General features: G+C 37.5%; 1 protein-coding gene across 6 annotated transcripts in view; it reads right to left on the bottom strand.

The window, feature by feature from the left end:
• CADM2 (cell adhesion molecule 2) overlaps nucleotides 1-14,442 on the bottom strand; it is a 669,070-nt gene that overhangs the window by 47,589 nt on the left and 607,039 nt on the right. For 5 of the 6 annotated variants that reach the window (XM_054204867.1, XM_054204847.1, XM_054204898.1 and 2 more), the window contains one exon: nucleotides 2,531-2,650. The exons of the other annotated variant lie outside the window; for it this stretch is intronic. In XM_054204867.1, the coding sequence (XP_054060842.1) occupies nucleotides 2,531-2,650 (120 nt within the window). The remainder of the gene's footprint in view (nucleotides 1-2,530; nucleotides 2,651-14,442) is intronic. 6 annotated transcript variants of the gene reach the window in all.

The following is a 14,442-nucleotide window of genomic DNA, read 5'->3' as shown; positions in this document are numbered from 1 at the left end:
CATACCTGGAAGCCAAAACGCAACCAAAAAAGATTGTTTTGAAGGTTGAAAATATATAAATAGCTTATCAACTTTATGTCCTTGTATACTCCTTCATGTCAAAAATCTGACTGGAATAAGAAGCAGAAGTGTCAAAGGAAAATATGATTATACGGTACTTTTTGCTCAGTCTGAAACAGATACTACTGAAAATCTGATCCTCTCCAAAATGGCTCTTATGCAGCTTGTTCTTTGTTCTGTCTCTGTTTGTGGTCATCTTTCAATGTGACACCCCTATTAGAAACAGCACTCCAGTTGTCATCCATTGCTGGATAAAACACCAATTACTTCAGCCTTGTCCTAATCATTCATAAATAGGATCATTACATTTCCTTATTTTTGTCTTTCATCTAACGTATTTCTAAATCCTTTTGTTTTGTTAAATTTCTCACACCTTGCTAGTTGCAATTACTTTTCCATCTTGTTTTTTCTGATTTTATGCCTGGTTTCCTGTTTCTTCCACACTGACATACTCTATGACTTATGCTTATAGCAGTCTTCTCTTCTTTTCACATTTTTGTGGGTTTTGATTTCTTAGATTGTTAGATAGACAACTTCACGACAGTATTACATGTGCCCTATTTCTCCTCTTCATTGGGATAGTCATTTTTCTTTCAGTACAAGTTTTTCAAGAAACAGTGTTCCCACATTCCTTTGTCTCTTAGATTATCTGCCCAAGAGACCATATCTACCAGTTCCTTGAGGTAGAAGTGGTCTCATCTTCTCAGCCATTTTGCTGCATTCACTTCTTTTTCTGGGAAATTGAGTGCTCGTGTTTTAGTGACTGATCCCCTTCACCCAGATTTCCTTCTTTTACTTTCTCTTAAAGCAGTATCTGTTTGTTGCTGTAGCATCAAATTGCATGTGTTTTCCTATGTGTTAGAGCTGAAGTTTAGCAGAGTGTTCTTTTCCAGATCTTTTTCTTGATGTTGGGCACACAAATGGTGAAAATGAACACTTCAGGGTAAAGGAAGATGAGGTCCTAAACCACACTTAGGAGGTAACAGAATGCCTTAATAACATTGGTACACTAAGTATAGAATCACATCAGCGACATAGTTTAGTTATGACCACATAACAAGAAGAAGAAAACAAGTCATTAAGGACAACAAACATCAACATGGCACACCAACCACTTTGTCCTTGCAGTATCTGAGCCCTCAGAAAGTCGTGAAGCTTCTGCTGCTTGACTCAAAACACTCTTTTATAAAGACACAGTAATTCCTGTCACTCTGTTCCTTTTCAAGAAATGTCCCTCTTGCAACTACTCATGTACTCACATGCCAATGCGAGCACTGGGCTGTTTTCCATGGTCTATCCTTTTTTTTTTCTTTTTTTCTGGAGGGTAAGGACTACTATAACACCCTTTTTCTTTTTCATTAAAACAATATTTTTTCACACTATAAGTAATATTAAAGCTTAAAAATGTAATTTCAGGTTTGATGTCAGTTTATTACATGAAGGCAACAATATTAAAATACCAATGCCCTACAGAGGAGGACATTGGGTGATTTAATACCATCACAATCTTTATACAATGGACTTGCATTTAGCTCAGACGATTCTTGCACTTTAGGCAGGTCACTACAACTGATTCGTAACAATGCTTCCAGAAAGAAAAGATTTCATAACTCATAATTATACCTCATCATGTGAATACTTGCAGTGTGATAAGTGAATGTTATTTCCTCTCTCCTTGCACAATGAAAGCCTTCAACCGACCACATAGGAACCTTCTGCCATTTCACTCACCATGAGAGATTACTAGCTACCCAGAAGATGATAATCTGCGAAACCTTACACACACATCTTCACTATTGAACGGTTATCTGATCAGTCATTGAAGAAAACAGTAAAATTACGCTGTATATTTTGCTCATAACAAAGCAAAGCATTACTAGAAAGATTTAAAAAGCAATAACAGACAAAAACCCCAACAGGATGGAGGGCAGTGAGGGGAGAGAGAAATTTCAGCTCATTTACCCTACTTCTGATAAGATAAAGATACCCCTAAGTTAAGAATACCTTAAATTGTAAAAGACTAACAAGGGTGACGTAATGCAATGCCTCTTTGTTATCAAGCAAGACGGCACCAACAGTAATTCCAATGCCGAGACACCTATCTTGTTTTAAACATTAGCACCCAAAATAACCAGTCTTAAAAGGTCATGTTTATTTAAAAATAGCTTGCTTGCGTTTCACATTTAAGTTAATTTACTAACCTTAAAAAAATTAAATGCAAATGTATACAAATAATTTAAGCATCCTGTCAAAGTTCATGTACAGACTGCTAGAGCAATGAAAACATTCAAGGTCATACAAAATCTTTCTTAACCATGTACCATTCTGTGGATTATTTTATTATATATATATATTGAACTACAGTGTGTGAACCCTCTCTTTAGCAATTTCTATCCTTCTTAAAAAATCAAACCTATAATTTCCTATTTATAATGTGTTTTTCAGGCCATAACAAAGAAGCATACTGTACCTCTGGTGTTGATGGCTGTTGCCGATGTGGTTGTGCTGGTTGTTAAGGCTACAGTGGTTGTGACTGTTGCAGTGGTAAGGGAGGGGATGACAGTAGTGGGAAGCAAAGTGTTGAAAACATCTGGTGAGTGGAAAAAAAAATATAAAATAAAATCATATCATGCAAACAAAGGAGAACCATAATAGTGGTTTAATTTGTAAATACAAGTATGTCGAAAATGACTAAATTAAAACATGATTAACATAAATTATTACAGGTACAGCAGAGTACCTTTAAATTCTTGACATTATATCACTCTCAATTTGTATAGTCAATCTTCTAGCATACAGAATTTAAAACACTGTTAAAATGAACAAGTTTCCACAGATCTGGAGAGTGACTGTTTAAGTGACAAGAATCTTATTTCTTCGCTGAGCCATTTTAAATGTCTCATATAGTAGAAACCATATACAGATGAAACATGCTGTGTCAGAGTGGGAGATGAAAAAAACAACACCATCATGCTAAAATAAACACACACATGTTAACGAGAAATGGCTGTATGTTAAAACACCCACTTTCAGACAGACTCAATGGAAGGAAAAAGGGGAGAAAATGCTACTAACTATAAGAGCTGCTTTTTCCGGATTGCTTTTCTTCTTCCCACACATTTGTTTAAGACACAGTTGTCTGCTAAGATCCAGAGCAGAGTACATTTCAAAATCTTTACCCTAATTAGCAGGCACAGTCACCTTTCAGTCAACCTTAACACTTAAAAATTTATCATTAATACACACATCAGTATTTCTCTTAGCTTAAAACTAAAAAAAAACCTAAAAAATCAGAAATGCTAATAATACTCCTATTAAAAAACCCGTGTACACAACTCAGAACAAATCATAGCCCTGATGACAGCATCCTACAATACCCTTCAGCTTTTGATCAAGTAAGTGCAGTATGCCAGTCCTAGCTATGCTGCTGCTTCATTGCAGAGGAACCAACAATGTCTGTTGCAAAATGCTCCAGTACAGAGCAGAACTTCACCAGATGTACAGATAGAAAATACTTTGATTACACTGCCAAAAGCAATAAAGACCGGTATCACTTTGCTTATAAGGTGGTTGCAGGTTTTAAAGAACAAACAAACAAAAGCCCTGAAGAGAACTAGAGAAAAGCACTTCCGTGAGGAAATAAAAAGCATCTGACATTTTTCAGATTATTTATACCGCAGGTTTAAAAGGAAAGGACTAGTTTCTCAGCAGTTGATGGTGAGTAACCCATTCCACACTGACTTCAGTGAAAATATTTCTGAAGGGTGCTATTCAATGCAATAAAAGAGTAAAAATCTGACCCGCGATCTGTCTTCCCTTGCTGTGGAAAGAAATGCAATTGGTCTCCGAGTGCCATCAATTGTGACTGAAATCAATGGAAGCTGAAGTAGCTCAGAGCTTTACAGTATTGGGCCCTACAGAACACATTTCAGGCACAGGGTCCTTGAGTTCAGCATGGTATAATTACTCTCTTAAGACTTCAAATTAACATGCTTGCCTTATTTTCATACTGGGTGACAGTTTATTTTGCCACTTCAAGTCTCCTTGTCAGTTAACATCTATGAGTCACCTACAATTTTATTTATTCCTCTGGTTTTGATAAACACCAGAACTATTCTCTCTGGAATCTATACTTGTGGGATTTTTCCACTTTCAAAGTCATCAGAAAATGGCATCTTTCATCTATTGTACACTGATATTTAATCTGTTTCTCAGTACAAAATATTCCCAAACCAGAAAAATTAAGACAGGCTTTTAAAAAAAACCGCAGTGTAGCAGTGTAGCCACATTAATCATCAGGAAAAATGGTAACATTACCTGGAGTGTGAGTACCACAATAATTAAACAGAACTGAGTACAAGCATTAGAAATAAATTAACATGTTAAAAAGATACATGTCACATGTACTGATCTATGCAATTGCTTCTCGTAAAGGGAAAGTCCTCCCCTGATAAGTATCTCCTAAAAATGAAAAGAAAAAAAACACCTACTTCATAAGGAAGCAAAGCCTTGTTTATTGGAAAGCTTTACAAATCAGTCTTGTACATAAAACCTAATTAATGTGACTTATGGTTCCATTAATTATTTTCCTTAAATATGCCATTTACTTAAGACTATGCAATGGCAAGTCAACTGCAACTGGCAAATACAGTTATGATTTTATGACAGTGCTTTCCATACTGCGAACACACTGTCTACCCACTTTACCACATAATAGCTTAAATGAGTCACTGGTGAATTTAGAAGTTCATTGCTTTCTGGTTTCTCTTCTGATTGAAGTATTTCCAAGAAGATTTCTGATTTTAAATGAAAGGCTACCTAGGAAACAGACTGGTTAACAAGAACTAGGATGTATCAGTGTATTAATACAGATGTGATAGATTCAGCTTTTCTGATCAGATCAAGAATAATGAAAACTTGTGTGGAAATTAGTTTCCTGATCAAAGTCACAAACTCTGATGCCAAACATCAAAATGGCAGCTCGTCAGAAGCCTCAACGGAAAACATATGTTTTCAAAAGAAACGTAAATACAAGCAATAGCATTGCCTTTGTTTCCTTCTTAGCAGAGTAAGGGGAAATTCACCACGCAAATGACCGCAGTAGGTCTGCTTTGCTCACAGCATTACAATTACTTGCTCTTAAAGACTACAGTACAAGATAGCAACCAGGAATCAGCAGCCTGAAGAGCAGTGCATTGCCCAAGGAATGAAATCAAAGTCTGCTCCAGACTCTAGAAATGTCTGGTTCATGCCTGCTTAGGTTTGAGGCTCTACTCAGTAGAATCCCTTCTTTAACGACATGAGAGTGCGGAACAGGAAAGCGTGTGTCAAGTAGCAGAACAGCTCTCCAGACAGCACATTTGGAACTTGTGGACTGTATCCCATCCTTAAATCCTATTTTGGACAGCCCAAATCCAGGCATTGATTAGCATTCTGAAAAGCACGCAAACCCCACGTTCAAACGACTTAAGTGTACGGAGCCCTCCAGTCCTACTGAGTGTGACAGAATGGCTCCTTATCAGGAGATAACAGATATCCAAGAGATATCCAAGAAGATTTATGGATTCTCACGAAAACTTTACTTGTCTTTGCCTCGAATGTGTTTTTGCATAACAGAATGCAGAATATGCTCTACAGGAAAAAGAGAAGTAATGTCCAGTGCTCCTTATTCTCTCATAATGTATTGTAGGTGTAGGAGGTAAGCGGGATTGGTAGATCCCAAAATCAGACAGATTACAAGTATAAACTGATACTCAACAGCACAGGCTTCTGTTTAAGGCATACGAATCACTGTGTTTTAAAGAGAACGTATTGTTTAATTTGCATACCAGAAAAGGGAATTACAATATGACCTGTTTCTACTCCTGTAAGACTTTTTGGTCATCGCTTTTGCTGCAGGGCACACCTATCTTATACTACTGGCAAGGCACATGTTACATGATCCAGAGCTCCTTGCCAGCAGCTACTCAGAAACATGTTATCAAAGGGACTACATAGATTTGTCCTCTTGAGCTCTCTGTCAAGAAGAATCTTAATAGAATGGATTTGCAGACTTCTGCCCAAGAAAGCTGTGTTGGAGTGAAACTTAATTCCATTTTCTGGCCTTGCAATTTCTGAATCTAGTTGTACACAACATTCAGCTGAATACAAATTTTTGTTTGTAACTTTCATGCCACTAAATACTACGGATCATTATGACCAAGAGACCTTGTAGAGTGGAACTTTTTAACTCGAGTAGCCATACCCAAGTCAATGCACCAGACCGCTGTTTCAATAATACTAAGGTATTAATCCTTAGCCTCCTGTGAAGCAGAAAATAACTATATTTTGCAGACGGAGAACGAAAGAAGATAGGAAGGCCATGCTCAGAGATCTAGAAGTCAAGCAATAATGGTCACTATTAATTTTGAAACTTCCCTCCTAAGATGGATGTTTATTGACAGACAGATATTCAGTCAAAAATTCAATAATGTATTAAAGTTGGTATTCATTTCATCACCTTGCTACCTCTGAAATACAAACAATTCACAGAGAACTAATTGTTTCCATAGAAGTTGTTGGAATAGGGATTAGACTTTGTGCCAAGGGGAGTTACTGACTCCAGTCCCAACTGTTTTTCACGTATGTTCCCTAAGGGTATACAGGTAAGACCTATATTGGATTTTCAATGAAGGAGATGGGTTCCTAACCTCTCTCTAGTGGCACAGGGTGGCTTGAGCTGAGACACAAATGCTCAGCCACGAACTCTCTTTTCAGTGAGGACCTGATGTAACGTCACTGTTCAGTGAATGCAGAGAAAAGTATGCAGAAGGTTTTAGAAAGGTGTTCTTCATGGCCCCTACTGTCTTTTAACATGCCATCAAGCAACCTGAGCTCTGTCAAGGTGAAGGCAGACAGCAGGCAACCTGATGGCTGATTGCGAGCAGCCGGTGGAAAAAGGAGGAGCATGCAATGCTTGGTTTGGCCTGGAGGCTGCTCTTTAGCGGAGGCACAGATGTGTTCTGTTTATGAATGGCATTGTACAAGATCAGCTCGAAACACTGTCAGGCCCTGCCTGATCAAAATTTCCTGTTCGCCTCTCCTTCTTTCTTGAATTGACACCGCATTCTTCTTACTAAGGCGGAAGACATTCATCCATTTAAGTGCAGGGAGCCTGGACAATTTACTCTCACTGCCAATTTGGCTCTAAGCATTTTTACTCTCCATTTCCAAAGAAATGAGAAATGGTTCTGTTTGGTTTAGCAGGCTTATGTGAAAGATAGATCTGACCTATTGAAAATATTTGACTTGTTTGGTAAAAACACAACCGATATTCTGAAATGACTGAGCACAATTCAGACAACAATAGCTGCAGTTGATAAAAATGTAAAGGCTTTTGTTTCAAGCTTGACAAAGGCTGACAGAAAAATTAAAGGACAAAGTGATAATGATGGATGGCCCTTGCTGTATTTTGACTGCGAATGAAAGAAATTTTAAGTGGTAAACTGAACTGAGTGATGACCTACCTGGGAAACAATCTCACTACTCTGTGCAAAATTTAATCAGTCTGTGGTATGTAGTACTAAATAATTTAGCAAGGTTTTAAATTCAAAGGGAGCTGCATTTAGCCTTGTTCCGAGAAAACGGGATTGAACAAAAGGATCATTCAGCTTGAATATCATGTGCCAATAGCTCCTTAGCACTTAGACTGAATGATCACGAAGGCTCACGGACATGAGGTCAAGGGGTTCTTTTTACTAATTGATTCAGATTTATGAAACTCTGAAATGGCAATTATGTGCTTGACATTTTTGCTAGCAAATCAGATGTCATTAAAAATTATCCAAAGCCTTTTAACAAAAGCTCCGTGTAGATCTAGATCCCTAGTTAAAACCATTAGAGACTTCCGGTGGATGGGTCCATAATGCAAGACATACAGCTGGGCTAAAATGCCTAGGCAGCTTAGAAAGAAGAAAAAATAAATTCACGTAGTCCCATGATTCTAAGAGGTTTCATGGGCCTGTAGATTATATTAAATGTTAGAAGATGTGGGACAGCTCATTAAAGTTTGATTAAACATAGTTGGGTTGCACAGTCAGGACAGAGGAAAAAACATAATCAAGTGTTAAGAGATACTAGGATTTTGATCTCATTACTCTTTTTTCCTAGGTTAGGAACTGGGAAGAACAATAGTTCTCTCTTCTTACAGAAAGTTTGATAGTTTGGTTTGGTTTTTATTCCCTGTTTTGAAAGCAATAGGTTTCACTAGCAAATGGAAGAGGATGAGGTATTACAAAATTACAGCAAAAAAAAGACAATGTCTCCTTCTGTTTTCAAAAACCCAAGCAAAAAATTGCTATCTACACATCCCTGGCCCAAATTCTACCCTAAGAGAGTTAAGAATATAACTCGAAAGAACAAAGCCCATTTCAATATTAGTACTCAGTATTGGCACCATGGTGTCATCCCAAAACACTTAAAAGTTCATCCTTTAAAATGAAGACCCGATATCACACCATGGCACATATTACAACACATGCTCTGACCAGAATTGCTTATGACAAAATAAAAAATGTGATGGATATGAAAAAACAAGGTGTAGTAGCAAGTTATTTCTGATTATGCCATCTCATTTGACATTGAAATATGAAGAAAAAGTTAACTGCCCTTAATTATCTTGAAACAACTCCTCTATTGAATATCTCGTTTATTTTGTGCACTAGAGCAACAGCAGGACTCACAAAGAATGCGGGTGTGTGAAAGGCTAATTTTCCATCAGTAAAACCAGGTCAGGCTCAGGACAAGTGTACAAGCTGTCAGAAAACAAGGAGCTGTGGCTCTCAGGCAGGTGACAAGAAAGAAGTAATGGGAAGGAAGTGCTTTAATGTGGTAGGAAGGACATGGTAAGAGAGGGCAAGTTCTCAGGGCTGAGCGCAGTGATGGGCCCTGCGACTTCCCTGTCCCCCCAGGTGCAGCTGCCCAGGGTTAGGCCAGCTCTCACGCAGTACTGTGAGGCGCTGGGTCAGGCGGACAGGGAGGGATATTTAGATAAAACCCACCTCTATTACCTTCTGTGGGGACTCTAACAAGCAGAGCATGCTGAGCAGAGGCAACCCCAACCTTCCTCTGGAACCTCTCCTCTTGCACAGAACAGAATTTGGGATTTAGTGGTCTATGCATTTTATAACGCTCATGAGCACTTGCCAAAATTCAAAGAGTACCAGTATACACACAAAAAAGGGCATTTTTCATTTTTTTTTCTGTCTAGAAAAACATGACCTTTCTCCACAGCACACATGTCGCCACAAGGACGGCTTTGTCACCTGGAAACTAGAGTAGTCTGTTGCACACACAGTTGGTGGAGTTGCGCACAGGGACCACAGGAAATCTGAATCAAGCATTTCACAGGAAAGCAGCTAACATGAACATTTAAGTATCGCACCAGTGGCTGATTACTTTCAAAGAGTAGGTTTTGACCTTTGAAGCCCTCAGTGCTTACTTTAGGGATCATTTTGCTCCCCACACCACTCCACTGAATTTGTGATCAGCAAAAGCACTCTAACTGCAGCTCCCTTGAAACAGAACAAGAAGTTTGCAATGAAGGCCCTGAGATGCGGGAACACGCTCCCATTTCATTGTCCATCAGGCTCATTGTTTGTCACCAGTCTAGCCATTTAAAAAGCTCACCATTCTTGCTCTCAGTGAAGCGGAAGAATAAAAGGCGACATAATGTAGTATCTCACAATACATTTACCTATTGCTGTTCAGTATTGGTGGGGCAGATTATATGAAGTGCAACATCTGTACTGTAGAAAACAAATAGGTTGCAATGCATTATTTCTTAATTTCTAATTGCCCTAAAACCAGGTGATACACAGAGGACATAAAAGGATAAATTGGATAAGATAATAACTTGACTTGATGATTAGCTGTTGAAGATTATCTTGGTACAAGGAAACCTAAACTCTCAAGTAGGCAAGCTCTTTAATAGTGAAGAATCTGTTTTCAAGTGCTCTAAGTTTTACTTTATTAATAGTTATTAGTGCAAGATGTACCTCTAAGGACAAATAAACCCAAGCATTCAACAGAAAGATTAATCTTCTGGGTTCTGGAGTTATATGAATACAATATGTACTTCAGATTATTCCAAAAGTATACCGTAAGACCTATATTTTCCCAAAGTTACCATAGGTTTTGCTAGTAGTTAAAAAAAAGTCCTTTCCCACTTAATAGTAGTAATATTAACAAAGCTTATTATTTTAAGGGAGTCATTCCATCTTGTATAAAAGCCCATCTTTCTAATTAAGGTAGTTACAAATACGGCACTGAGGAAATCACTGAAGCTTATGCAACTTGCCTGAAAGAAATTAAGTAAAATTTGCAGAGCATGCAATAGGCTAAGAATTTTTTAATTCAACATTTTAAATAAAAAGGTAAAGTTTTAGAGCATTGCTGGAGACTGCAGCCTCAAATGAAACGGCTTTACTTATAAAATGGCATCTATGCATGTCTTGGTTTTGTTCACAACTCTACATTAACAAATATATATGCAATAAAGAATGGATCTCTGCCTTAAGGTTTTGTAAGATCATTATTTAGGCAGTACAGACCAAATGTTAGGGAAAAGGACGCAGCATTATTCCCATTTCACAGCTGGGGAAATGAACACAGAAGAATTAAGTGGAATGTCTTTTATTTTACAGACTTCTGAGCCTGACAGGGGAGTTCAGAACGGATTTCCCAAGTCCCATTTTAATCCTCTACTAAAAAACCCAAAACAATCAAAAACACAAAAGAAAAAAAAAACCTCTTAAAATTGTATTTAAAAAAAGCAGTCGTCCTTAAACCTGAAGTGCCAGTTTCACTGCATTCAAGATAAAATGTTACCGCAAAAGCTACCAAACATCCTGTATGAATAAAGCTGGCACAATTTGCCCCAGAAGTGCAGCACTCTATCATTATTAATATGGTGTTCTAGGCCCATTGCCACTGCTTAAAAATCACATTAAGGCTGTGATGTTCGTTTTTATTCTTTTTAAGTAAACAGACAAGCCATATTTCCTTGTTTCTCCAAGCCATAAAACAGAAGTATTCAAAATTAAATGAAATAAAGTATTGACAGCTGGCCCTTGAAAAACTATAAGGAAAAGCTAATGTACAGTACAAATTCAGACACCAACAGCCTTGAGCAAAGATGACAGCTTTCTCAGAATGACACCTGACTCTTTCTGTGCAAAAAAAAACAACCCAGGAAGCTCAGCCAGAACTGCATTAGGAAGAAGAAAGAGGCCAAGGAGAATTTTCTAAAATTTCCCCACTAAGGAGACAAGTGTTGAAACTAAATGGAGGTAAACAGATTGCTGATCTCTATTTTATTACGGTTGTTACTTTCATTTTTCTGAAAAATTCAGGACAAATCACTGAAATTGCTTAAACAATTCAAAACACTGCAATAATTTTAAGGTTAGCAAAAAGATAACAGAGAATGTTATTTATTTTAAATTACTTCATTTCAAAATTAAATCAAAGAGGTCCGACACTAATCTGAAATGCTTTATCACAGCGGGATAGTTGTATCCCATTGAAAATCACCTTGGGCAAGTTAATGGCATCTTTGCAACCTAAAACTTAGTTTATTGCACTCCTTTGCACTGTCTTTGACTAATACACTTAATTCTAACATTATTATCACTATAGCACATTACCTGAGAAAACAAGACCCTATCTTTCTAGCTGTCAGTCTTTTATGCTTTTTTTGCTCAAAAGAGTTCTATACATGCAGTTGAATTACCCCCATGACTCTTTGGCTTTGTATAACACATTACTACGAACGGTGGGACACATACAATATAGTCAAGACTTAATTTTATTAAAATTATCCAGCTTCCCTTCACACAGGCAGACATTTGGTACCTTAACTACTAAACCATCAAATAGGACAGTTCACCAATGGAATATCACAGTATTTGTTATAAAGAATGCTTGGTTATATCTGCTAATTTATTTTGAACAAGATTATATACAAAGCAGTGCAAAGGGATTTCAGTTCCCGCTTGTGAATGACGAAAATCATCCAGCGCTCTCCTCAATCAAGCAGCAAACTAGCACTTCAACGTGTCAGCCTCCGACAACTCCTCCCTGCCTCCTACTAATCAAGGATTAGGAAACCCACAGAAAATACAAAAAGCAGAAACGACAGAGGGAAAAACAAATCCTCTAGCACAATGACCCACAGCAATACCTCAATAATAAAACAGTTTATCCACTCCTACAGTTTTACCCTGCCAAACTTTTTTTCTGTCCTTCCTCCTCTCCTTTGGTTCATTTCTTTCCTCACTTGCCATAAGGAATAATATAGGTAGTTTTAGCGGAAAGATATATCCTCCGCAGTCATGAGGTTACCAGGCAAAAGCAATTTTTTTTTCTTCAAGGGTGTATCTGGGGAATCAACAGTCTGTGTGGGTACCAGTGATGGAAAAGTAAAGAAAACGCATGTCAGAGTATGAAGTAGATAAAGAAAAAAGAAATAAAAACTTTAATTCTTCTGTCTTCATGCCTTCTAACAAAGGAAAAGTAGTCGTGACTGAAAATTGTTTCGACCACTCTTCTCACAAATGACCCATCACCTTATACTGTAACATGAACTCCATCAGTCGTAGCAGATACCTGGAGACCTGTTCACAGGCACCTAACAGATAAGTTTCTTCAAAAGGGGTTACAGCTTGCTTAGTGCTTGTGAGGGAACCACAGCCTTGTGAAAGAAGTCAGGGTGTTGTGGGACATCCCCATATGGCACTGGCCATTCCAACCAACTTTATCAACTTTGGTAGATCCATACTTACACTCGCTAGCAATGGGTTTGTGTTTGTTTGTTTTTTGTTTGTTTTTTTTTTTTTTCTGTCTGCCACCTGAGAATGGTTTTGAGATACACCCTTATTGTCCTCCTGGCTAGCTTTTGCTGTCTCTTCCCCGTTCCATGGGAGACATACAGAAAGATCGATGCAATGAGCTTTCTTGAAAGCTGTCAAAACAGTTCTCAATTCTTGAGACCAAGTCAAAGCAATCCACATTAGGGCATAGCAACATAGAGAAAGATCCACCACAGAAAGGCTATGACAGGATTTATCAATAAGAAATGTGACTTTAATTACAAAGCAAAGAGAGTTCTGTTATATTGGGTCAAGAATTCAAGCAGTAAGACCTAGGAAAAAATAGTTTGTGATTGGAGCTTAGAGGTTTCCCTTTTGGAGGAGGGGCTAAAGACACTTCGGGTCTCACCACAAGTTTAGACTGAACCTATTCTGTGAAGAAAGATGTTATGAAGATTTTTAGATTTTCTTCAGGGAAACTACAAATTTTTGTCAGTTTGAGCTGTTTTTAGTTGGAAGAATACTGGAACATGGGGGGAGGAAAACCGTATTTGCTGTAAGTAAAATACTGATAGAATACTGTAAGAAATATTTTATTTAATATTTTTTCCTTTATACAATATAGAAATGCCAGCTAAGAAACTCCAGAACAAGCGTACAAGTCATTAATTATTAAAATTACAAATAGCAAAAATAGAATAGTCAGAACTAATAATGATTAACATCAAATTGTGTATGTTAGAAATATTAATGGTTTGAGATGATTAGAGACCTCACATATGGAACTTCTCAAAGCTCCCAAAGAAAGATGCGTAATTTTTACAGAAGCTTTCCCTACCCTCCTCAAACTCAGGATGCTGCCTGCAGTCTCCCCAAAGCATTTAGATCTATCTCCATTTGCTCAGAACCAATGATTTGTGATACCTTTGCAAGGTTCGTAATCTCAGTTGGAACACAGCATGGTACTGATGTATCACCAGACTAGCAACACCAGTTGACAATTTAAGCAATATCACTGAGCAACCTATTCTCAAAAGAAAGGTAAGTTATAGAAGCACCATATGAGAAAGACAGAGACAGGACATCCTTATCTGCATTCCACGTAGCACCTAATGGTGCAGGAAAGATTTCAATTTAGAAAATTACTAAGTCACTTCAATAATTTCTTTATGGTTTAGGTTTTGTGAATAATAAATGATCTAGATGGAAACAGAAGATCATTAGCAACTGCTAGACTACAACTTTGTCATCAGTCTCAAGTGAAATTATTCTGTTGACAGTTAAGTTTTTTTTCATGAAGATTGCATATGATGTTCATAGACATGGTAATTTTACAGTCTGACCCCTCAACCAAAAAAGTCTGATTGAAGTAAAGTTCAAGAATGTTAGAGGCATAAGCAATAGCAAAGCTTGCAGTCCAGAATTAGAGAGCAAGCTGTGCTACTGTAGCAAATCAGTGATAATAAAATCAACAGCACAATTTTAGAAATACACATCACTTAAGATCAGTTAAAACAGTTCTTTTCAAAAGAGC

The sequence above is a fragment of the Rissa tridactyla genome, chromosome 1, assembly GCF_028500815.1.
Source record: "Rissa tridactyla isolate bRisTri1 chromosome 1, bRisTri1.patW.cur.20221130, whole genome shotgun sequence".
Lineage (NCBI taxonomy): Eukaryota > Metazoa > Chordata > Aves > Charadriiformes > Laridae > Rissa > Rissa tridactyla.
The sequence above is the reverse complement of the archived record's forward strand: the minus strand, read 5'-3'. Positions and strand labels throughout refer to the sequence as shown.